Source organism: Rhamphochromis longiceps, linkage group LG7, assembly GCF_057381845.1.
Source record: "Rhamphochromis longiceps isolate RC_006_pf linkage group LG7, R_longiceps_female_GT1.1, whole genome shotgun sequence".
NCBI lineage: Eukaryota > Metazoa > Chordata > Actinopteri > Cichliformes > Cichlidae > Rhamphochromis > Rhamphochromis longiceps.
The window spans coordinates 31,713,240-31,739,784 of record NC_140563.1 but is presented as its reverse complement, the minus strand read 5'-3'; the positions used below and the strand labels follow the sequence as shown (position 1 = coordinate 31,739,784).

Genomic DNA, 26,545 nt, shown 5'->3' with positions numbered 1-26,545 from the left:
AGAAAACGATAAGGCATAACATTAAAGAAAAAACATAGTGGCAACACCAGTGCTACCCATCAACCTTTTAGTAGATACACATATGGTGTCAATTTCAAAATCCTATGTCACTGCATTCTCAAGTTATCAAATTCAAAAGAGTTTCACAAAACCTGGCATGTGACCTCTGACCTTGAGGTCAAGGACACTGGGATCTACACTCATCCAAAGTTAGTAGATTCACCAATGGTGATTTCCTTCTTAAATCATTCACAAGAATTTCAGAAAACTTGATGTTTGACCTTGACTTTGAGATGAAGGTCACTCAGATTCAAAAGTGTCTGAGATTTTTAGTAGCTATTGACATTGACAAACATAGGTGTCCACATCGCACGCCTGGCAACCCAGCAGGGTAACAACAATATCCAGTCAGCCTTTTACAGCTGAGGAGTAATTAAGTGTTTTTTGTTTTTTTTCATTGTAAGTGTCCCTCTAACCAATAGAAATGTTCTTTTTTTCACAGTTTAACACAGAGCTTTCTGTTAGTGGGTTCACAGCAAGACATTTTCTTCACTTCAGTTCTATTTATATAGTACCTGTTAACAACAACATCCACATTAAGACACTTTCCATAATAAGATAAAGCCCTATCTTAATAGAGAACTGAATAGCCAATTGAATAGCCAACTGCCATGATGATTCCTCAGAGCAACAATATGCTTGTCTTTTTTATTTGTTATTGGGCCATAATTTTAATGGTCTGGCCCACTTATGAAACCAAATTGTGTTGTATGCATCCCACAAAGTAACATGAGCTTGTCATCCCTGCTTAGACGAGTGTACATAGTTAGATGTAAGAGCAATATTTAGTTCTCAGGAGCCTGACAAGTTATTGTCAGTAATATATTATCCATAAAGCAGTCATCTGAATAAGCCGCCTGGGTGCTAATAGTAGACTCTAACAACAGTAACAGTAAGTAACAACAATCGAAAATTTGACATGTGAGTGAAAAAAACTCTAATGTCAAAAATGAGCAGCTTTTTTTTTTAGCTTTCTAAAAACAATAAACATTTCAAAGCCGTTCTTCATTTCATCAGGTTTTTTTGAAGGTCTGAATAGAACGAGAGAGCAATTTATATTGCAGACGACATAGATTACGTCAAAACTGATTCAGAAAAAAAAGAAAATGGTATCTGTCAAAAAAATGGCAGAACAACGTGAACAAATACTGAAAAAAGGAAACAAAATGAAAGGAAACACACCTACACACACACACATACAGACACACACACTCACGGAGAGAATATGATCATGTTTGTCTCATGGGATGCAGTGTCACTGCTGTCTGTGGATGCATTTTGACAAGGACCAAATGGAAAACACACACACCCTTGTGTGTGTGTGTGTGTGTGTGTGTGTTTGCAGGTTAAAACACCAATAAGTGTTTGGTCTGCACATTGTTAACGGGGACCTTTACTGCTGTCAGACACAATTAGCAACCGGTCAACAGGAGGCCAATTATACAGACACACGCGCGCGCATACACACACACACACACACACACACACACACACACACACACACACACACACACACACACACACACACACACACACACGCACACAGACATGCACACACAAAATACAATGAGAATAACAGGGTAGCTTAGTGTCAAAGTGGCAAGAAGGGAGTAGCTGTCATAACACACACAAACACACACACACACACACACACACACACAAATTCATAAATGACAATTTTAAAATAGCTTTTTGTCCCAGTACAAAGAGAATAAATGTCATAAATGTCACTGACACCCACTGATACACAGGACAATGAGACCTCAGGTCCACTTTGTCCCCACTCCCACTGTCGTATTTGTACTTAATTAACTGTCATTTTAACAATCAGATTAATCACCATCAGATTAACTATTAATGAGTTTATGAATTCACTATAGGAGTTTTGTCTAGATGGGGTCATCACTTTTAGTGGGAGATTAAATTAAAATTCATGGTTTTTCTTGAGTTGTGTTTCGATTGGAGGTAAAAGGTCAAAATATTGATTAGATCTAAAATGAAGGTGGAAGGTGAGGTTAAATGAGGTTAAAGTCATCTGGACAGGCTCACAGTTTGATCTAAAGTTTGGTTTTAATGGACATTAATGGACATTAAAACGTGGTAAATTTTAAAATACATTGCTGAATATAAAGTTTTACATAACAAGCTTACACCGTTCACAGCTGCTCACTGTTTTGCCCTCCAGATGCCCAGCACAGGTATATGAGATAGTCAAACACATTCCTGAGCATGACTGGGGTCAATACTGCCACTGCTGTTATTATGCTACCTATCAGTCAAACTCACAAATCCCCTCTTTACAGCAGTAGCTTTTCCATTGTTACTGGTAAGCAGCTGCAAAATTTAACTGTATAATTAAACTGTACAGTTAAAGCTAACCAGGAAACCCAAAGAAACCTCCTCTAATGTTCACTGGAAGCAGCTCCAGAGTGAGTCAATCTCCACAGATATGTTAAAATGTTCTTAGCAGAATGGTAATCATAATAGTAAAATGGGGGGAAGGGACAGTGAGATGGAGAGAAGACCTGAAAGTGCAAATGGGTGTATTGATGTTCAGAGGTTCAGAAGCGTACTGCAGAGCAAGATTATGGATTACCTTAAAGACGAGGAGTAGAATCTTGAAATCAATACAGTTATTTAACTGGAAGCCATTGTAGGTATTGAAGGACAGGTATAGAAGGACAGATATATTGTGACTAATGGAAGAATTTCTGGTGATCATGCTACCAACTGAAATGTGGACCAGTTGAAGTGTATGTATGGACTGAAAAGAAAAGAATTATAGTAATTGATGCAAGATGTAAGCAAAGTCTGGAAAGGATGGCAGTAATATTGTGTGTGAAACATGGACAAAGGTGATTAATGTTACGAAGATGAAACCATGAGGACCTAGGGATGTTATTGATGTGCACTTGAAAAGAAAGCATGATGTCCAGACTCTTAACATGAGAGGAGCAAAAAGCTGTTATATTTAGACAAAGTGGATTTGGTGCCAATGAGGAGAACATTGATTTTCATCTCTGTTCAATTTGAGAATGTTACAAGAAAATCAGGATTTGATTTCCTGGAGACAAACACAGAGGGTGATGGGTGCACGCGTGGTGATAGGTTTGGTGGACACAGAGTTGGGTGTCATCAGCATACCGATGGAAACTAATATTAAGAATGTTATGAGATATAGTGTCAAAGGCTGTGCTCAGATCTAAGAGGATGAGAATGGTTAAGAGTTGCTGTCAATTGTCAAAAGGAGGTCGTTACTGATTTTTTTCCAGGGCTGTTTCTGTACTATGAAGGGCAAATAAACCAAGCTTAAATTGTTTACACTGGTTATTTTGAGGCAACTGAGCATGAACCTGTGAACCAACTATTTCCTCAAGGATTTTAGATAGAAAGGGTAGGTTGGATGAAATTATTGAAATTGCTGGGATCTCCTACAGGTTACTTGTGCACACGAGTTATTGCAGCTGACTTGAGAAATGAGGAAACAATACTAGAGATAAGGAAGGAAGGAACACTAGTATTTATTATGGTGGACAGAGAGAGTAGCAAGCTTTTATTAAGTTAGTAGGAAAAGGGTCTAATTGACAGGCAGATAGCTTGGATTTCTGAAGAAGGCCAGAGAGAGGTTTCAACCTTTCAAGTGTACCACAGGACTGAGGGAAGTGGTGAAGACAAACTGTAGGAGGTGTTTGGGGTTTTCATTCGAAAGCTGCCAGTGAATCTTGTCAGCGTTGCTAATGTTAATGTAAAATGTAAAACCTGAGCCAAACAAGCAGTTTTAAATCCTTTTTAATAGGCCAAATCCAGAAAGTATTACAGTGGGATGAATGGACCAAATCCTGCTCTGTGGGAAAGTAACCCTAAAAAAAGGCTTCTAATCACTCATAATCATTACAGGCTGATCAATAAGCTGAGGTGTCATGTGATCACAGAGAGAGGAAGAGTATTCAGAGACCAATCTGGTTTGCTCACAGCAGGATAGCATCAGGGATGAAATCTTTAGTGTGAAGCGAAAACGGTGTCGAAGCAGTTTTAGTCGTCTTTGATCACAGATTCACATCCTGAAAACGCAGAGAGTCGGGAAATAAAACGTAGGAGCCGAAAGCTCCGAGATGAAAAGAAAGATCAGGATGAAAAGAAATATCAGAGAAGGAGAGAAGTGTGAACGTGTTTGGGGTTTTCATTCGAAAGCCATTTTCTTCCTCAGACTTAAGTTTGCATTTTAATCTTCTCTCCTTTCCCCCAATTTGTCTTTATCCTGGTTTTTGTTTAAATAAATATTGTTTCTATGCACTTTAAATGTCAAGTAATAATAATGTAATGATATAAATAAAAATATCTGCTTTTCTTTAGGAAATCTTTAACACTAATTAAAAGTTTTGGTAAGTAAGTAATTTCATCAATTCAAACTGCTGATGTGGGTTTTTAAAACACACAGAATCTCTCACAGGTTGAGTTTCTGTAACAGATCCGTCCCTGTGCAAACTGAACAGGAAGAAACTGAAATTGGTTCCATGCTGAGAAAATGTCTCTCAGCTGGAAACCATTTTCAGAGGTGGAAGGTCAGCAGTGTGTGGCTCAGTCAGACGGTCCAGCAATCTGTCTCCAAATGAATGCTGCCACAAACCTCTACAGTAGTGGAAAAGGTCAGTGCTACATGATCACAAGGCCTAGTACTAGAATTTACTAGAAAACCTTGAGCTTCAACAACTACAAGGCCTGTTGCTCTCATATTGAAAAAAAAGTATTGCTGAATTTTACTCAGTGTTAATATCCAAAACGTGTGACAGTAAAATCAATATAAATTGTTTAACTGTGTCATATGACTGTTATACAAGATTCGTATTCATGTATCAAGACATGCTAGATTGAAAGCCAAAACAACTATGGAGTCTAGGGCCTGGAATAATTACCAACCTGAAACTAGAAGGAGAAGAGGTCTTTGAGAATTCATAGGCATGATTTTCAAACGCTTAGAGTGAGTATAACCACTCAGCTTTGAGTTACAACAAGAAGTACATCTGGCTTTATATCAGGAACAATGAACATGCTTATAGGCACAACCAACAAAAAATGGCACAACTAGAAAAAGAATGATAGTACAATAATTGGAGCTAGGATAGCTAGAACATGTACGGGGTGGGCCATTTATATGGATACACCGTAATAAAATGGGAATGGTTGGTGATATTAAAGTCCTGATTGTGGCACATTAGTATATGTGAGGGGGCAAACTCCTCAAGATGGGTGGTGACCATGGTGGCCATTTAGGTGTCGGCCATCTTGGATACAACTTTTGTTTTTTCAATAGGAAGAGGGCCATGTGACACATCAAACTTATTGGTAATGTCACAAGAAAAACAATGGTGTGCTTGGTTTCAATGTAACTTTGTTCTTTCATGAGTTATTTACAAGTTTCTCTTCGTTCACAGCCATTGACATGTCAAAGAGGTTAACACGTGAGGAGCGGATCGAAATTGTGTTGATATCTGGTGAACGCAGTAACCGGGTCATTGCAGCAGATTTCAATGCAAGACACCCTACGAGACCACCCATCTCCCATGCTACAGTTAGCAAACTGCTTGCTAAGTTTCGTGAAACTGGTTCACTGTTGGATTTGCCAAAATGTGGACGCATGAAAACTGTCACTAATGAAGAAACATCAGTGGCTGTCCTAGCTTCATTCAGCAAGAGCCCACAGCGTAGCACATGCCGCATGTCACTGGAGAGTGGCATTAGTCGAACATCCCTTCGGTGGATATTAGCTACTCACAAATGGCACCCTTACAAACTCCAGCTACTGCAGCATCTCAACGAGGATGACCCAGATCGGTGCACAGAATTTGCAGAATGGGCAAAACAAAAATTGGAACAGGACCCTCCGTTCACGCAGAAGATTTTGTTCAGTGATGAGGCAAACTTTTATGTGAATGGTGAAGTTAACAAACAAAACCACCGCTATTGGTCTGACACTAACCCACATTGGATGGATCCTTCCAAGACTGTTGGAACAACAAAAGTGATGGTTTGGTGTGGTATATGGGGTACAACGATAGTGGGTCCATTCTTCATCAATGGAAACATCAAGGCCACTGGATATTTGAAATTGCTACATGATGATGTGTTTCCCTCTTTGTGCACTGAAGCTGGCACGCTCCCTGAGTTTTTCCAGCAAGATGGTGCACCACCACATTATGGGTGCCAGGTCCGAGCATTCCTAGATGAACAGTTTCCTGGAAAGTGGATTGGTCATCGTGGGCCAGTTGAATGGCCCCCAAGGTCTCCCGATCTGACCCCCTTAGACTTTCATCTATGGGGTCATCTGAAGGCAATTGTCAACATATCTGCACCTGAAACTACAGATACTGGATGCCTGTGCTGGCATTTCCGCTGCGGTGTTGCTATCAGTGTGTGAAGAGTAGGAGAGGAGGGTTGCATTGACAATCCAACACAATGGGCAGCACATTGAACACATTTCATAAGTGGTCAGAAACTTGTAAATAACTCATGAAAGAATAAAGTTACGTTGAAACCAAGCACACCATTGTTTTTCTTGTGACATTACCAATAAGTCTGATGTGTCACATGGCCCTCTTCCTATTGAAAAAACAAAAGTTGTATCCAAGATGGCCGACTTCTAAATGGCCTCCATGGTCACCACCCATCTTGAGGAGTTTGCCCCCTCACATATACTAATGTGCCACAATCAGGACTTTAATATCACCAAACATGCCCATGTTATTGTGGTGTATCCATATAAATGGCCCACCCTGTAGAATAACTAAGGGCAACAATTACTGTAAGAGTAAAACATGAACAGGTCTTAAAGCAAATAAACAGCTAGAGGGTTTAGCCAGCTTCAATGCTACACGTTCAAGAACGAAAAAAACAATAATAACTGCCAGTGAATGGAAAAAAAAATCAATCTAGAAGTACTTGTTGGCTAGAAGTACAGCGATTAAAGCAAGAACAGGTACAGCCTTTAGATAACAATCCAAGAAGAAAAAAAGAAAAAGACAGAACAATGAAAACACAAATAGAACAGCAACTTATAGGATGAGAAGGCCTAGATCTAAAATAAAAAGACCTGGAGCTATAGTAGATACGTTCTAAGGATAAAGAAGTAGAACAATAGCAAGTCAGAACCCAGCTAAACTTAAAACTCTTCATGTACAACTCTTAAGCATAGAGGTAGAACAATGGTGCAGCCCACAGCTGAAATTGTGTTAGGACCTTGACATTTTCCAAGACAGAACTCTCAATGCTTAAAGTAAGGAAAAAGATGACCATGAGACATAAAAAGCAACATGTCTTCTTCTAGACATAGTAAAGGGCTGGAAGAACCAACAAAAACAGTAAGAGCTATAGAGAGAGCATAATACAACAAATAGGGATAGAACAACTATGATGTTATGAACAACCAAGGCAACTAAGAACAGTGAGTAGTCTAGGGGGAAGACAAGGCTTCAGGCAAGAACGAATAAAAAGCCTAGACTAAGAGATATAGAGATACTATATTTGAAGGTAAATGCCACATAATGCAATGTTAGGTCTGCATTGGGAGGTAAAGTTAGGGAGGATTAAAGTCTTTCACTGTTTACAGATGTTTTCAGTGCAATTTTATTTTGTATGGGTAGTCCAGCTACTTGACTAGCATTAGGAACATTTTTGTCATGGTCCTGCGACCATGACTCAGTGACTTTGTGTTTGTGTTCTTTTTTGTTATTATTCTCTTTATTATTCATGGGCTGTTTTGGGATGGTTTGTGTTTTGGGATTTTAGATACTGGGTTCTGGGTTTGTGCTCCCTCTATTGGTCCCTGGTGTTAGTGTTCCCCTGTCTCGTCAGGTTAATCAGGTCCAGCTGTTTCCCCCCACCTGTGTGTGATTTCCCAGTGTCTCTCTGTGTACTTATAGTGTGTGTTTTCCTCTGCTCCTCGTCGCGTCGTCTGTGTTCATACCCTGTGAAATCCTCTGCGTGCTCTCCCTGCTGTTCTCCCTTCATGTTCAGGTTTGCCACTCCTTTGTGTAGTTTCTCCCAGTTTAGTTCGTCCTTAGTTCAGTTTTGCCATCTCCACTTTATGTTTGGTATTGTCAATAAATCACCCTTCACGTCTGAAATAGTGCTGCGTTTGAGTCCTCCTTCCACTCTTCACACGGCCGCTGACCCGGACCGTGACAATTTTATACTTTGCCTTAAAATACAACTTGCTCTGTTCCAGTTCTAGTAGGAAACAAGGGCACATTTTATCTTCAACTATTCACATAGCTGCAATAGCTCACTTAACCTAAAAATGTAACTATAGATTGTTATGACAGCTTGCACAAAGGACCCATCCGTCTGTTCTCTGGTGGAGGACAGTCTCTGTCTAGAGTTCCAGTGGCAACAGCCCATGACTGTTATATTAAAGCCTATGAACCAGGGCACTCTTGTGGAGTTATGCCTATGGTGACACACATAACCTTTCCATTTCCAGCTATGTTTGAGTTGTATAAACAAAAAAAAAAGTCATCTCCTTCTTTCTTTAGATGTTTGATATTTTTCTCTACAATCACTGTTAAATCAAAGAAGAAAACTACGATAATGAAAGAAGCACTAGTAGAGAGCAAGGAGGAAGAAACAGAGAGCAGGCACGACTTGAAATCCTTGAACGAAATTTACTGCAACAAACATAGCAAGAACTAAAAATGCTGATGCTAGCTACAAAGTTGAGAGTTAGAATTAAAAAGCCTTGAGAACAATGTTTGGGACATGGGGTGGAACACCTGGTAACTAAAGGGCTACAGTTCAAATGGCTGACTACAAGGTATAAAGTCAGAAAGAACAACAATGAGAACATTAAGAGCAATAAGAGGCCCTGGGGTTCTCAGGCTGAGGATGGTAATGATCACTCACCAACATATGGCATTTCGGTGTGATATCTTATACTTTCCTCCCATTGCACATATCATTTCTGGCTCTTTTCCTTATCAAGTCCTTACCAGTCGTCCTTTCTTCCTTCCCCTCTTTTATTCTTTGCTTCATCGCCTTATATTTTTTATCCCTTCCATCATTCTCTCCATTTTTCTTCCCGTTCAGTGGGCAGCTATAACCCTGATTACCTCACTGCATCAGCCTTCAGCATCACAAGGCCAGGGTGGATCAATATTATTGATCACATTTCTGAGTCCCCTTCTAACTGGTGTTGTGTATGTGTGCAGTTGTATGTATGCATGAATTTACATGTGTGTATATCCTAAATGTTTGTTTGGATATCGATTTCATGCTGCTCACTGTTTGCACGCATTGACCCGTTTGGATTTAATGAGAATAAAGTAAAATGTTGAGATTTGACCTTATTTACACACACACACACACACACACACACACACACACACACACACACACACACACACACACACACACACACACAATAAATGAGTGCTTGTTGCCTGGCCTTCTTGCATAATGGATTTATGTAAATTCATCATTCTCTGGTGGTAAAAAGACAGTTTACGAGGACAACTGTCGTCACGGTCCATCCAGTCCTGGAAGTGGAGTGACGTTCACACTGCGGTGAGTGTTTACACACTAAAAATAAAAGTCCATGAAGCACTTCACACTCAGCATATTAAACGAGGCTGTCAATCATCATGGCATCCAAGGTTCCTGCAGCGTAGATAATGTCAGATGACATGCTTTGGGTTGACATGAAATCCTCTAATTTCCTGCTGCAAACATTTCTATCCCGTGAATTTACTTTGACAAATATGTTCTGGAACAAATGTAACTGCAAGCTAGATGAAGCCATACGTCAACATTTCTTCCAATCTGCAAAATGTGTCATTTTTTATTTTGTTCCAAACAAAAGCAGGTTCAGGCTAGCCAGTTGGATAGACTCTGTTAGAATATTTCTGACTCTTACAGAGAGTCCGTGTTTATGTTAAGGGCGTTTTAACCATCCTTAAAAATAACAGTGCTTTGATTTAAAATGAAAGGGTCAACTCATCCATTTCATAAGGGCTAAAAATATGAAAATCTTGGGAATAGGTTGTACCCCATCTATATACTCATGGACTGCTGTGAGCAGGTATTTAGCATTGCCAAACATTTGTGTATGCGAATTCCTGTAAAGGTGTACTTAAGTCCAGACTTTGATTTTGAAGGGACTTGGTAAAAAATAATTCATTAATTAATTTTTAAAAAGCTGAGTTTTATGATTTTCTACATTTTATATATGTTTGCCAAAGTATATTTTCACAGGGACAAATGAGTTGTAATTCAGAATGAGTTCCAAATGCTGCCATAAGGAGAATAGCCCTAATTAAATGGGCCCCGCCTTAGCTATAGCCCAAAAGTGTATGTTTCATGGAAGCTTTTTCCAATTTTAATGATGATAGACATTGATAGACATTTGATAATATCACCTTCAAACACCATTTCTTTTCTGCTGTGGTTTAACCAAAAACTTCTAACATGTAGTTATTGTTTGGAAATGGGCACCATCATAGGTGTCATAAATCCTTAACAGAACAATCTGCTTAGCAGAATCCTAGTTTTTTTTGTTGGCAATATTGGCTTTCAAGTAAGCAAAACAGACTCAATAAGTGTTGTTTTATTTCAGCCTGGACCGATAATCAACCTTGCGAAAACTAAGTAAAATGTTGATTTTCTCTAGAAACAGATGTGACGGACTATTTTAGCCATTTAGCTCCATTAAGTTGTATTCATTAAAGATTATCTTGCAGGGCCCTCTGTTGCACTGCAGGGATGATTTGTACAGTTCCTATAGCAGGAAGTTCAATGCTTTAAATTTGGTTTGCTATACATGACACTATATGTACAAAGAAAAAAAATTGGATTGTTTTTGTCTTTTTTACATTGAAGGCAGTGAGGTTCTTGTTAGTAACATGTATGTGTGACAGCGCGGTTACATTAAGATCACCTGAAATATATAACAACATACAATATACACCTGCACACGGAGTTAATAGACTTAAAGGCTTCAGTTCAGGGTCTAACTTGAAAGGCACATTAAAAGTGTTGCTTGCTGGGTAAATGAGTGCATGTGTGTTTGTCTCCCTGCTGATGTTCGGGTTTCTCTTGCTGTATGTTTAATGATGTGAGGTCTAAGCTCAGCAGAAATCTGAGCTGCAGAAAGAAACTGCAGATTTGTGCAGCTTGCTAACAGCTGTGTTGGATGTCAGTATGTTTTTATATCGGACCGACTGCTGAGAAACAGTCAGGAAATCATATCATTCCTCTTTGTGTGCGAGATCACTGTAGGTGCCTGTACTGAAGGGGTTTTCTTCTCTTTGTGTTAGTGTCGAGACCGAGGTGAAAGCTTGGCTCAGCCTGAAGGCTCTGGGGTTTCATCCTTTTTTTAACATTTAAATGCTTTGACAGTGAAGCATTCCCATACAATCTGTGAAAGAACTGATTCCGTATTTTAGTAAGAAGCTTCCCCGTTTTATAGCCTATTAATGTTTCATCTCCTTTCAGCAGCTCTTTCCGCTGTGTGTGAACACCTGCTTCTACAGTTTTTATTCTGTTAAAATATTTTTTCCTTAAAACCATTCTCACTTAAACCCTTTAAGACCTACCATAGAACCAACTCCGCCAGAGCTTATATTATATTTTTACATGTTGTAGTGCCACTTTTGGGAGCATTTCAAGTTGCTAAACATCAATACAACTAGTATAACCCAAATTTTAATAATATGTCTGCATTAGGTGCATAGTAAATACATAAATTGCAAAAAAGTGTAATAAACTACAAAAAAATTGAAAATCGTTTTTGTTTTTTAACATATATTTCTAGTTAGAGAAATTTAAGAGGCTTATCCCTCAAAACTGTAAATACAAAAAAGTTGCACAAAATAGTTTCCCACCACAGGAAATTTATTTTGAGTGTCTTCATAGTTTTATTTTTGAAATACACCAATTATTATATACTGCAGGAAAAATGAAAATAAATATTATAGTGCAAATTTGCAAAACAGCAGCATATGCATCAAAATAAACTATTTCCAGCAGTGCAATATGAGTTCTAAGCATCCCAGAAATGACACAGAAAGTCATAAAGTCAAAGATAACTTTTAAAAACACCAGTATAGGCTCATGAGGCCCTGATGGTAAAAAACTACATTTCCGCGAAAATGACGTCACTTCCGGTTTCAGGCAGGTAATGGCACACATGCGAAAGTTCGCACTGATGTCTATTCCAACGTAGGAAGTGTTACAAACAGCTGATCGGATCAGCAAAGCGTGTTTCTGGAATATTATGTATTTGTTGCTGCAAGCGCTTTTTATGCAGTTTTTGCAAAGCTTTATGTGGAAGGAAACCTTGACCTAGGACAAGCTGATGCATAAGATGTAAGTACAACTCCTGCGGTTTCATATGCAAAAAAAATTATTGCGCTAGCTTACGTGGGATTTTAAAATAGTTACACAAAACAGCGCGTGCCCACTCCGACCGGTTTTAAAGGGTTAAACCTCACAGGTTTAACCATAGTTAAATAAAAACTTGAAATAGTTCTGTGATGAGCCATCATTTTTTAATAACCTTCTACATCTCCCCATCTTACACCAATTCTTTGGGCTGGACGACATAATCTCTCCTGGTTGTGCCCCAGGGTCTCCTCCTGGTTGAACAGCCGTGCAAGTCTGATGCCAGCATCATCTTAACCGGCTGCTTTGAATGTGGAGAAGCAATAGCACAATAATGAATGAAACCACTTCATATATGCCACAGCTCATGATGAAAGTTGAGATTAGGAAGTGAATCTACCACTCCACTCATCCTTCTGTGAGACTGAACGTTGAAGTCATCCACTTAATACAGGAAATAAGGCGTTCCCTCTTTTTCCAGATGACACAGAAGAAGACCACATCATCTGCAAAGATGCAATCCTGAAGGATCCCAGGACCACTCTCCACCTCTTGCCAAAAGTTTGAGGTTCTGTCTGTTATATTTATGAACAGAACATCTGTGATATTAGACGACATGAATCATTAAATAGGAAAATTAAAATACAAATTTGATGGAAAGTCAACGGTTCCTCCATAATTATCTGTCATCTTAATAAATTCAGTATTATGTGCACTTCCACAGCACTGATCAGATTAGTAATAATATTTTAGTTGCAACTCTCAAAGTGAAATGCTATTTTCTACAAATTCTATACCATCGTAAAGGTCAACGAAACAACTCTTCTTGCACACATATATGTCACATTAAAGCTGCAATCTCAAAGGATAGTAGGAGACTAAAGAGGGGAAAATGACTCTTCAGTTCTTGTCCTAGAATCCGATACTACCAGAATTTTCAATAAAAATATGTCAAAAGGCCTTAAAATACTCATTAGAGAATGAACACAATTTGGAGGACAATTTAATATAAAAAAAATCAAACAGACACACTCTATGCAGCATAATAGTACTCGACAGATAAGACATAATCAAAATACTTATAATAATAATTCCCTTTTGAAAAAGAAAACTAGCAGGGGGATTGTGAAGGTCTCGCTCAAAAACAACAAAGAAAATAAACTTATAAAGCACCAAGAAATGATCAAAGAAATTAAGTAACACATAAATGCTGAATATCTGGATTGCAATCTTAAAACAAGGTCAACATCAATAAATTTGCAGGTTTGCTTTTACACTTTTTACAATGTAAAAGCACTAAAAGTCTAACAAGGAATATAAATATTAAAAAAAAAACATAAATTTGTAGCAAGGTGCTTCTTTCTAAGTCATATGTCACACTCAAGGCCAGAAATCACTTTAAATTCCCGATAAATTTAAGCTCACCTATTTATAGCTGTGGTCTGCACAGTGAAACAGAATCCACGCGCACACCACACAGACACGAATGCACTGCCGCTTCAAGTTAAAGACCTCACTAACACAAAATGACACAAAAGAGGAAGGTTGATGCTGAAACCAGACAACTTCAAGACAAGTGGAAAACTGAGTGTTTCTTCAGTGGGTGGAAAGGAAGGCTCTTATATCTGATTGTCAAAAGATGATTTCTGTTTTTAAGAATGTGATTTGACTCGACATTTTGAATCTACACATCAGCAGAGGTATGGAGAGATGGACAAAGAGCAAAGGCATAAAGTTGCTGAGCTGAAAAGAGACATGCAACTGCTAAAGGTGATGAAGCAGTAAAGTTTTATCAAAATAGACAGAGGTTCAGACAGAGATCCTCTGAGAAACAAACAAAGTTTGCCACGTGCCAGAAGACTAAGATGTTTAGGTAAAGGTAATCCACATGACCAATAAGTTTTCCCTCTGAATTTTAACAAGCATGCAAAGATCTGATATTGAAATATGTACAAGAATAAAATGAAAGACTCATTATTTTGCTTTGACATTGGGATGTATTTTATTACATCAAATGGCCCATTCTGCCAGTACCTGCCATTTTCATGCTGGTGAAAAGCTTCTTATGTGTTACCTGAAGCCTATATGAGGATTTGCAAATCCCTAAGTGCTCAACGAGAGATTTTTATTTTTTTTTTTTGCTTTATAGTGAGCCAGTTGTTTTTAGTTTAAGGAAGATCTGGCCAGATCATCGCTTGGATATTTCTATTACAAAGCCATACTGTTGTAATACCTCCAGTATGCAGTTTAGAACTGTCTTAATGAAGTATCCCATATGGAAAAGATATATATAAATCTTATAAAGTTTGTATCTGTCTTGTGTGAAACTTGTATGAAAAGCATATAAGAGTGAAAACAGATATAAGATCCCTTAAAAAATTATATAATGAAACTTGTATGTTTTGGATACTTACTAAAACAATGTATGAAAGTAATGAGAAAGTGGCCACTTTCATGAGTAAATCATGTAAGCCTTATATGATTTACTCATGATAGTGGCCACTTTCAGGAGTAATCACATATAAGTTTTTACTATTTCTTTTCCACATGGGATGCAAGTACTTCACTAAAGAAGACATTATCTGGATGGGCCCACATACTGATCTAAAACCTATGTATGCCTTTCTTGTGCCTTTCTAGACAACAGCCACTAATTCCATTAAAAAGAAAAATCTTTATAAATACACATATATATATATATAACCTCCACACACTGTCTCTATTACCATTATTTTTTATTAAATGATAACTTTAAGGTCCAAGCGACCTTTGCCAGGCGCAAAGAAACAACTGGTATCTTTTTTGTACCTACCTTATGTTGAAAACCAAATTTCTATTTTTGTCTGTGAATAAAGGATGAGTTTATGAGATCTGCAAATCATCACACTGTCTTTATGTACATTTTACACAGCGGAATTAGGTTTGTACTCTTTGTGGAGTTGTTTAGGGCTTTATCTTGAGCAAACTGGATGAGAGAAACCGATCTGGAACACGCATTTCATAATAAATTTAAAATATCAATAAACTGTACATGCCCAGATCTTGACGTGATTCTCATTTCCCGGTATGGGCCTTAGTGAAATTGATATTCGCCTCCATGGTCTAAACCATCTCAGTAAAAAGTTTTAAAAAGGCTTTTAACAATCCAACATCTGCAGCAAGGGTTTCCTTTCACTAATGGTAGCTTGACAGTTATTGAAAAAAATGTGAATCTTTGGCCAGCGAAAAAAACTTAATTTATCATTTCTATGCCAAATCTAATGACCTCACATTTTTGAATCTACCAACAGGGGGCCACACACCCACATTCTGTCCATCTTTTGGCGCTCTTCATTTTCTATCTTTCGCTTTTCTTCTTTCAGTCTCCACATCTCAGGGGAAACCTCTCCTGTCACGCTCCTGATCTGAAAGTATAAACACTGAGACCCCTCTGATCCTGAGTGTGTGACAGGATGGGGGTTGTGCAGACAGATCGACTGACATCTTATCACATTTTCTGTCAAAGCTTGACAAATACTGTCACACTGTGTGTGTGTGTGTGTGTGTGTGTGTGTGTGTGCGTGCGTGCGTGCGTGCGTGCGTGCGTGTGTGTGTGTGTGTGTGTGTGTGTGTGTGTGTGTAAGAAAGAGGGCGTGTATTTATGTGTTGTATTTTAAAACCTTTTGAATCAAACCAGGTTCATAGAAGGAGACTCTTTGCTAACATTTCTACACATGTTGAAAACGTGATGTTTTCACTTATTCCTCTAAGCCAGGCTGCAAAAGCACAGCATAAATATTTCAGGAACAATATTAAAACAAACTGTGTGTAACTGCTTTACAACATGAAAGCAGTAACCTAGAGCAAATACCGCAAACCTAAAAGTCAGGTTAACTTGAAACACATTCATTATTAATATAGACACTTATACTATATATCAACAAGCCAAAACATTCTGACTGCTCACAGAATAACGCCACATTTCAAGGTGTGAGAGATAAGGGACATACTAAAAAACAGAATGCAAGGAAAATGAGATAAACAACCCAAACAGGCTTTTATAGTCAGCTTTGTCAACTTGGTCAGAAATAGAAGGTATGGTTCCCCTAAATATTAGCATCATGCCTTTTTTTTCACAAGTGATGCAGGTGACATTTTTGTAGGGTTGTCTTGCTCAGCAATGTTTAGTGTCCAAAATGGAATAAACCAAAAAAACAGCAACACTCAAACAAGGTGTTTGAGAACCAAAGCGCAACCTACAGGACCTAAAAGGATCTGTTAAGAACATCTTGAGAACACGGTATACAAAAGCAATGGCATCTGTAGAAACCTTCAGAGGTCTCGTGGCAGGCATACTCCAACAGATAGTGTCATGGTGTATCACTGATATAAATGACTGAATGTGTCACATATCTGTTTGATCAAGTTTAAGGGCCAAAAAAGGAAGATGATAGATGTACTATTTTGTCATGTTTCAAAAGTGACATACAGTAAAGTTTCTTTGCCATGGTTACAATATGTGTTTCAGGTTGTGATACAGTCATGGTCAAAGATAAATACATAAACAGCAGTCCTATGAGGCTATGGAGCAGTGATTGGTAAAATAAACAGAGAGCAGCAGACTCCTGGGTTAAGTCCAGTGTTGTGTTTACCCACCGCTCCAACCTGACAACCTGACTATACTGTGAAACCACTCAATCCCATTAGTACAGATACCGTATTTTCTATTGTTCTGAGGTGTCCTTTGCCATCTTTACCATGATGCAGTGAGTTAAGGGAATAGTGGAAAGAGTCTCTCAGTCACCACTCATCGCATGAATGTTATTAAAAAAAAAGTTGATTTTGAAAAATATTAGCCTCAAATTAAATAATTTTGGTTAGTCTTAGTCTGAGTGACTATAATTGTCATGGACCCGGCTCTGGGGACTCGGGGTCCGTGGGCAGTGGGGATGATGACTGTTGTTGTTGTTGTTGTTATTATTATTATTATTATTATTATTATTATTAGGTGTGTTGTCTGCACTGCCCCTGTGCACATCTGTATGTAGGCAGGTATGTGTGTGTATTGCCTTTCTGCTGTGGCCAAGTTACAGGCACCTTCAGCCCTGGGGGCGTGGTCTAACTTGAGGGCTGGCCACACCCGAAGTCCTGGCCGCACACCTGCTCCTCATCTGGGCTCGTCGGGGGAGCTATTTAGATGAGCGATGGAGCTACCACCGATGCTGGATTATTGCGTTTGACTACACGTCAGTCTTCAAGCAAGTCAAGTCAAGTGTGAGTGTATGCCTGCTGGGATAAGTTGTAACGGCTGCCTCTATTGTTTTCCCCTCAGGAGGAGTGTGGGACAAGAAGGAGCAGTGAGCACGGGGAGTGCAGGGACACTGGGGCAGAGAGCACTACACGGGGACTTTTGGGAAGAAGACACTACACGGGAGTCTGGGAAACTGGGGATTTATTGTTGTTTACTTCACCACCTTGTAAATGAACACTGTTGCACTGAAGAGTCCGGCGTTTGGGTCCTACTTCCCCATCTCCCCACGGTCTGCCAGCCAGACCGTGACAATAATTGTGACTGTGACTATAATTAATCCATCTATATTGATAGGTTTAGGTTAGTCCTAAACCTGTCTGTTGGGTCTGTGTTTCCACAGGCCCCGCTAGTTTAGAGACTTATTCCTCATGAAGAACAAAAAACAAGACAGAACATCTTCAACCGGTCTTTTACTCGCTAGCGAGGGAGAGGTTGGTCAGAACCAGGCGGTGGAGCATAATGCTCATCACCTGTCTCTAGCCCAAATCCTTCAAAGAGCAGCTCTCCTCGTAGCCTTTTTATTGACATGACAGTTACAATACACATCACAGCACAAGGACCTCCCACCGTAAAACCCCCCAATGGTTTTAAGACAAGGAACTATGTGTGTGTGTGTGTGTGTGTGTGTCATGGGGGTGCGTTTGTGTGACCTTCTGCTCACCAAAAGGCTCATAAAAGCAGGAAGCTTACAACACAAGAAACTTTGAGATAGGATGTACTGTATCTACAATAAAACCCACGTCAGCCTCCCCCAGCACCAAATTGATCCTGACCACCTCTCCAGCCAAAGGAATCTCTTTGATCCTACTGCTTGAACTAAGACTTTACAAATTTAAGAAACACAATGACAACATTCAACAATTTGACTTAACACTGTCAATGTGTAAAAAAAAATTGATACAATGCTACAATGGATGTCCCGCCACCCAATGGCGTGTCCAGCGGGGTGGCCTGGGGGGGCACAGGCCATCCCCCCAACCAGACTGGCCACCCCAGGTGCCACCCCAAAGGCAAAACAATAAAATTCAATCAAATATCAAATGTCCGATTATGTTTTCACGGTGACGCTCAGATATCCGAGTGTAAGTGAATGCAGCATCGGCTTCTGCGCTATGTGCATCACGTTAGCAAAGGTAGGAGAGCCAAGCACGAAAGACGGCACTGCAGGAAACAATTTTTCGGTGAAAGAAAATGAGGACAGAATAAATGTCCCGGTAAGTAATATTAAGTTTGTTGAGTTTAGTAAACTTCGGCGAAATTAGAATACCAAGGAAAAATAACACTTAAAGAATTATTGCAGCCGTGGAATATTTCAGACAGTATGCTACAGAGGGCAGCTAACATAAGAGTTATGAGTTATAAGATGTAATCTAAGTCGTAACATTGCTGTATGGAGCTGCAGATTTGGTTGCAGGTTAACATAGCTGGACTGGCCATCGGGCTTATTTGACTTATTTTTTATTTTTTTTGTAACGGCATGAACAATGAGAGGTGGTGGATTGGCCAGATGCAGGTCGATGTGTAGAAATAACTCCGTTGTTTGGTGGTGGCTATGGCGGGGCTTCCACAGAGGCCAGCAGGTGGATGAGGGAAGGGGAGGCAGGAGGAGAGCCCCGAGGCAGCCGCCAGTCCGAGTGTCAGGTGAACTGAACTTCAGGTAAGAAGTTATGACCTGGGCCCTGTTTCAGGAAGCCGGTTTAGTGGAAAAACTGAGTAAGTATACCCTGAGTTAACGAAAACTCTGGGTTTTCGGTTTCACAAAGCGAGTTCAGCTGAAGCCTCAGTGAGTCACTATGACGACACACGCCGTGAAGCTAACCTGCCCCCTAGCAGGTTTACTACAACTAACCCTGACTGACCCCGCCTCTTTGTCGGAAACCTGACAGCAGGAAGTGTCAGACATGGCGTGTCCCTTCCTTGAAGAGCCAGTAGATCTTGAAGCCCAAATTCTCCGCAGAGCTCTCCGCCGGGAGAGAGTGATCAGAGCGCGTATGGACATCTTATCATTACCTGATGATTTCCTGTGCGAACGTTACCGTGTCTCAGCACAATCAATAAGTTATTTGGATAACATCCTCAGGCCATATATTGCGCATGTGACACATCGCGGACATGCGCTCAGTCCATTACATATTCTTTGTACCGCACTCCGTTTCTTTGCAAACGGGAGCTTTCTGTACAATATCGGTGACGCTGAGCACGTTTCCAAGGCTACCGTCTGTCGGGCAGTCAGGAATGTTACAGTAGCACTGAAACGTCTCCTGTACTCGTTTGTGGTGTTCCCCGGTCACAGACCCACAAGATTCATCAAAGAGGGATGCCACAAAATTGCAGGTATCAGGATGAACAAAACTCAATGCATGATGTGGTGATACGTGAACTACCACTCAAATGGTACATAAATTTCCAGGGTTCCCAGGCGTGATTGGCTGTATAGATGGCACCCACATCCCAATCATTGCACCCTCAGCAAATGAAGGAGACTATGTGAACAGGAAGTCCGTCCACAGCATCAATGTACAGGTACATAATTCCCTGTAGCATTTCACACCAACAAGTGATGGCATCATGGTAATGGATGCTAATATGTGTTCTCTGCACTGGGCACATCATATGTGATGCTGCCAACATCATCACAAATGTGGAAGCCAAGTGGCCAGGCTCTGTACATGACTCACGAATCTTCCGGGAATGTACACTGAGCACCAAATTTGGACATGGTGGGTCGAAGTAACTGTGAAATATACAGAGACCAATTGCCACAGGGACGTTTGCACTGACATGTATTCTTCTGTCCTAGGAGAGTTCACTGGCCACCTGCTTGGTGATAGGGGGTACCCATGTCTACCCTATTTGCTCACCCCTTACCCTGACCCTGAACCGGGCCCACAGCAGCGTTATAATCTGGCCCATTGCAGGACACGGGCCAGAGTTGAAATGACCATCGGAATGCTCAAGGCCCGGTTCCAGTGCCTTCGTGGACTCAGGGTCACCCCAGAAAGGGCATGTGACATCATTGTGGCATGTGTGATCCTACACAACATTGCCACGATTAGAGGTGAACAGTGTCCAGCTGAACCAGACAACAGCAGTGATCCACACGATGAACATCCTGACCCACCCACGAACGTACAGGATGGAAGAGCAGTCAGAGACACCATATGCCACAACCATTTCCTGTGACCCGTCAACCCAACATGTTACAAGACAAATACACAGATACTGTGGTCAACTGCCTTTATTGGTCACCCTGTATGTCCTGTACACAAAGAATAAATGCGTATATTAGTATGTTGTACAAACACTGACATGATTCGTCCATCTATGATCACTCCACCCACCCTTAACTGTTGTTCCAGCAGTACAATCTCCAGCTTCGACTTTTGGATCTGCAGCTGGAGGTGCACCATTTCCATGTCGCACTTTCTTATCTTCCTGGCCAGATATGTCTTATACAGCTGCTTCACAGGGAGCTATTGCAACAAGGGACATAGCATTGGCATCCATAGTACATGCCTACTTAGGTTGGTTGTAAATCAGTGCTGAACAACCCACTGTGGAAAGGTTCGTTGTAGGAGTGGCTGGACCCTCTTCCTCTTCATTTCCAGCATCACTCTGCCGGGGACATAGTAAGTCCATGGTGTCATCATAGTACCACATTGTCGTCAGTTGTTATATTTTCCACTGTACACTGTATACCTCATAGTGTGGCTCTGTTGCGGCCTCCTCTGTAGCAGCTGTCACTGTTTCGTCATCATGTGCCTGTGGTGGAGACATTTAACAACATTGCTGTTCTACTGTTGACACATGTAGTCTGTGGAGTATTACGAGTACTCACAACTGCATGTCGGTCTGGCTCAACAGGGGGCTGCACCAGATGCAGTACACCATCACCGTCAACTGGAAGAATATGGGGTTCATACAGGTCACTCATGACTTATGTGGGCGCAAATGGCAATTACCAGACATACCAATCACCATACACCTCATTGTCAGTATGCTCTCAGAGACAACCGACACTGAGGGAAGGCAAAATCAGTAGGTGTCAGGGTGGAAACGCTTTTATGAGCTTTATGTTGCATTGAGGTATATGTTCATATGTTACACTTATTGGGAAAGGTATGGAATGTACTACTCGCTCTGTCTCTGGGAACAGGGAGCTCACCCTGTGGGAGGTTAACACACACACACGCATGTATGCAAAATTAAAGGACACTGCTATGCTCATAATAAAGACGTACCACTGCAGCTCGGTGTGTGTGAGTCTCTCCCTGGGCCCTCACCCGTGCAGCACGTTAACAGTTTCCAAGTGTCTCAGTGTTGTTTATTCACCTAACTGTTTGATGACTGTCATTCTCTGTCAGTAGGACAGTAACTTCACTACGACATAGTTCATTTTGGTCAAGGTGACTGTGCAGAATGGATGTATGCACGCCATGTATTGTTTTGGATTTACCCCTTATGTAGGCACTTGTGTCTTGTGGGGTTGTTGCCACAGAGGATGTCCCCGCAGAGATGCCTTCAGCCACAGGGCGCCCACTGTTTTGGCTGAGGGCCAACTGCTCAGCCTCTGTGGGTGGTGGTGGTGGAGGACCCCCACCTGTTTTTCGGGCCTCCGCTTTTTTTCTGTTGGCTGTGACGGCACACATTTGGGCATACAGAGTAGGCAAATGTGTACTTGTGATGTGCTCAGATAATTTCAATATGTGCTTACAGGTGGTATATTACTGTAGCCTCTAACTGCAATTGATTTACATAGGACACACAGACCAAGCACTATGGCTCATAATACAATTACACCTTACCTGTTTGGACTATGTTTTTATACTTCATTTTTACTTGCTGCCAGGAACGTTTGGGGCCTGTTGGGTTGCACCTGCGCTCACATCACATCACAAAATAAAATGTATAACATAATAAATAGAATGACATATGATAAAATAACGTGTTATATGGGTGGAAATCCCTAGATCAATGTTTAAATTAACACTCACGCATTGACTCTGTCGGCTATGTTTTGCCATGCATGCTCCCTTTCCTTTGCAGCTGCGGCTGTGTTACTTTTTTTCTGCATGATGTGCATGCTGTCGGCATATGCTGCCATCAGAATTTCCGCCTCGAGCGCTGTGAAATACGTCGACCGCGCCTTCTTTCCCTCCGTCTCCATGGTGACTCGCTTAATCTGTGCTCCACTGATCGGGGCTTTATGTATCCTCGTGCGCGTGCTTAACTTGGGGTTGTAGCAACTCCGCGTTGACTGAACTAATTGTTATCAGCCTTTCTGAAACCGAATATTCCGAGTTGGACAGTTCGGGGTTACTCAACCCTGCGTATCGTTTTTCACTCTGAGTTTTCTAAACCGGCTTCCTGAAACAGGGCCCTGCAGTCTATCTGGGTCAGATATGAACTAAGTTTAGGTGGAGTTTATTTTCATGTTGCTGACTTTTTACTGTCAGTTGCAATAACTCATACTGCGTTCTAGCCAGCTTGGAGTTTTTATACAGCTGTTCGGTTGCTATGATGTTACTGATAGTGAACTTTATTTTATTCATAAGGTTAGTAGAGTTGCCAACGGCTCCTTAAAAAAATGGAATGGTCCCTCAATCAGAGAAAATATTACACGTTTCGTATTGAGTTGAGAAGAGACGCAGTTTGTCCCGAACTTCAGCTAGAATGGAAAAAAGACACAAAGCTGGATTTATTCTGTCTTTACGCTGCACAGCTGCCTCTTCTCTCATCCTGCCTCTCCTGTTGCTACTTCAATCATGAAACTGATCGATGATCAGCTGATCGGCTTTTCTCTCTTGTTTGTTTATCGCCCACTTTGCGCCAGAAAGATGAAACCAGCAGATGTTGCGCTAAACAACAGCAGCACGTTTAAGCTTGATCGGCTGTTGTTAGAATTTATTTAATATTAATTTCTAGTATCAGCTGATGTTTGCTGGAGCCACAGCTGTAAACCTGCTGGTCATGATGTCGGTTTGGATATCTGGTGAGAGGGAAACGTGAAGACCACCCACCAGGATCCTTTTTTATGTAGCTGACAGCTGGTAACTGTGCAGGGGCGGGTCTAGCAAAGTTTTGCCAGGGGGCCAGGTAGGGCATTAACAGGGAAAGGGGGCACAAAGAAATACTTTTCTTTCTTATTCTCATTTAAAATATCTAGTTTTTATTAAATAATTATCTAAATCTTACAACCAAAGTTTTTATCTGACGTAAAATGTATAGAAATCATACATATACCAACAAGACTGTACATCACTGTCACAACAGGGTTTGTTTTCATTCAAAGGCTTTATGGCTTTAATACCTGGTGGGTCGGTCTGTAGTCAAAATGCCCGATTTTCTGTCCCAGTCCAGCCCTGCAGGTTATACTGGCAGTGTCACCATGCCAGCTGAATGTATTTCATCATCAGCCAGTGTTGTTCTTTATCAATATTACCAAAGTTTACCATAAGGCAGCATAGAAAGTATTTACTTGCTTTCAGGTTTTATTCAAATATTAGTCTTTTCAGTTGTTTCTCCACTTTTTTCCTGTTTCAAAATCAAACACCAGTTTGTGAGAAGATTATCTTCTTTTTTTAACAGGCAGATAAAGTTTTGCATTGGCATTGGCTAATTTGTCAATTGTTTGCTACAAATGTTCGTATTTTAATATTCAAAAATGTTTTTGCCCAAAACATATGTGCAGTATATGTCAGTAAAAATACTATGCAAATATTGATGTCCTTGAATGCTGAGTAAACACTGACAAAGCACTGATTGTATCTCTTGTACTTTATCAACGCAGTATCTAAAAACTTTGCACCGTAGTGGTTAAAATCTCATTCTAATAAGAGTTAAAAGTGCATTTGGTTATTAGGTTTATAGGATTATTGAATTATGGTTAAGGGTTGGTAGAATTTTTTTTTTAAACATTATCTGCCAATTAAATCTGCCACCCTTCTCCAAATCTGTGCCCCTACCTGGCCCCCCCAACAAAAATTTGCTAGACACGCCACTGCCGCCACCAGGCTACAATGGTGGTGGGACATCCTGTGTGTTGATCTGTGACACAAGCAGCACCTGACAGAGCGTCGGTGTTTAACCCCGTAGAATTATATCACCTCCTTTTCCCTCCATTCATAATTACTGTGTCCAATGAGGAGTCCAGTCTCAGTGTAAAAATGGATTGTACGAAGCTGGTTATGTAAACATATGAAATTGTTTGTACAGCATCCACCCACAGTACAGGTAAATACATGGTATAATACGCATAAAAAAAAAAAGGTTGTGGTTGCCTTGAGTACTATTTAATGTTTTAATACTTTAAGAGCCTGTGCTTCTGTTTTCTTGTGCTTATTAATTTTGTTTTGGTTAATAAAAGTGTAACCTTGCTGTTCTTTTTCTATATTTATGCATGTAATTTAGGCAATCACTAAACCCTTCTGGGCATTTTTTCCATTTCCTTGCACATTAATTTTAGCCTCTGTTGTTGTTTGTATATATTTGATTACACCTGTGAGAAATAAGCAAATTTAAGGTTCAGGTGCATTAAAGGGTCATTTCCTGTTTCACATATCCATTTATGAGTCACGTAGAGCACGGTACAGCATGTGAAAATGTGTTTTACCAGATAGAGGCTTTGACCCTGCCATATGGAACACTAAAAGCGAGCCTGAAGATTAAACTTTCTGCGTTAATGGCTGCATTTATACAGCACTTTACAATTTGCCTCCCAGTGTGATGCACACACCCACTATCCTGAAGGCATATGTTTCAGAGTATATCTGCCCACACCCGGCTCGACCGTGATGAATCAGAGCTGAGCATGTCAGATAAAGAATGGGGACATAAGCTTCTCATATAGACACATTCATCAAACATACAAAATGCTGGCTAACGGCAGTTTTATCTGTTGATTTCTCATCCACTTATCACAAATAACTAACCTTGACTCAATTATGCATCGCAGACATTTTTTTATTCCCTATGTTTAAGGCTTAATACCTTGTCTTGAGTACCACTTATGCTGGTGTTTCTTATGGGTGCTGCAGAAGTTGCAATCACTGTAAAAAGGAATACGCTGGTTCAGCCTAAGATCATTTGTAACTTTGTAACATGATGTTATTAGAATAAAATTATGTGGAGGCAGCAAGGTTACTTTGAGGAAGAGTTCGTCCTACTTCCAATGTGACACTGCAGAAGGTAATGTGACATTCTACTGAAAACCTTGCAAAGGGATACAAAAAACACAACTGGCACTTTTTTTAATCATCACTCTTTTGATAAAAAACATGAGTAATTTACAAATTCAAGATAGCTATCGTAAAAATGGCCACTATGTTCTTTGAATCATTAGTTGGTCCCATTAGACAAAACTACGAACGTGACAAACAATCTGTTTCCGTTTCTATGCATGACTTGAGCCACATCAACTGTCTGTTGACTAAAAATTGTAAAAAAGTGTAACTATTACACTTGTCACCTGGAGACTGCCCATGGTGATGAAGTGCAATAAGTTTAATAAGGGTATCACATGTACTGTCTAAATATTTCAAAACATGCACAAAAAGGGATATAATGACAAGCTGGGAAAAAAGGAATTTTGTTGGCTAGACTTATATTGAAATGTATTGTTCCCAGACCGTTTGACATAAAATTGATTAGTATTTATCACAGAACATTTAAACAGCCACTTTAACAACTGAGCAGCATTATTGCAGCCATTGGGTTTTTTGTCATTTTAATGAAAGGATTGTTTTTTCTCCCTCATTATTAATATTAGGATATTCTCCTTTCTGGATCTTTGTGTAGTGAGCTCAATCAGCTGATGTTTATTCTTTG

General features: G+C 40.2%; 2 protein-coding genes and 1 long non-coding RNA gene across 6 annotated transcripts in view; 1 reads left to right on the top strand and 2 right to left on the bottom strand.

Moving 5' to 3' along the window:
• Positions 1 to 26,545, bottom strand: part of dcc (DCC netrin 1 receptor) — a 372,740-nt gene that overhangs the window by 269,443 nt on the left and 76,752 nt on the right. The gene's annotated exons all lie outside the window — the stretch shown is intronic.
• On the top strand, positions 19,415 to 21,054 carry LOC146665643 (uncharacterized). Its single transcript, XR_014912401.1, has 3 exons — positions 19,415 to 20,053; positions 20,130 to 20,439; positions 20,520 to 21,054. It is a non-coding gene; the product is annotated as an uncharacterized LOC146665643 (long non-coding RNA).
• On the bottom strand, positions 20,919 to 23,068 carry LOC146665642 (uncharacterized). Of its 3 annotated transcripts, XM_085411179.1 has the most exons (7): positions 22,525 to 23,068; positions 22,176 to 22,352; positions 21,558 to 21,619; positions 21,419 to 21,481; positions 21,275 to 21,334; positions 21,061 to 21,192; positions 20,943 to 20,978 (listed from the first exon to the last, which is right to left on the bottom strand). In XM_085411179.1, the coding sequence occupies exons 1-7, from the start codon at positions 22,550 to 22,552 to the stop codon at positions 20,958 to 20,960; spliced, it is 543 nt and encodes a 180-aa protein (XP_085267305.1). In that variant the 5' UTR covers positions 22,553 to 23,068; the 3' UTR covers positions 20,943 to 20,957. The 3 variants fall into 3 exon arrangements, with proteins under 3 accessions (XP_085267303.1, XP_085267304.1, XP_085267305.1); XM_085411177.1 differs by having other exon boundaries at positions 20,919 to 21,192; XM_085411178.1 differs by having other exon boundaries at positions 20,919 to 21,192; positions 22,176 to 23,068.

What these genes read in the sequence shown, in the direction of transcription:
- LOC146665642 (XM_085411177.1), bottom strand. Translation starts at nt 22,552, where the DNA reads ATGAAGTATAAAAACATAGTCCAAACAG. An exon ending in TAAAAACATAGTCCAAACAG is followed by an intron (nt 22,353 to 22,524) that starts GTAAGGTGTAAT and finishes GTGCCGTCACAG; the next exon opens with CCAACAGAAAAAAAGCGGAG. An exon ending in CAACAGAGCCACACTATGAG is followed by an intron (nt 21,335 to 21,418) that starts GTATACAGTGTA and finishes TGTCCCCGGCAG; the next exon opens with AGTGATGCTGGAAATGAAGA.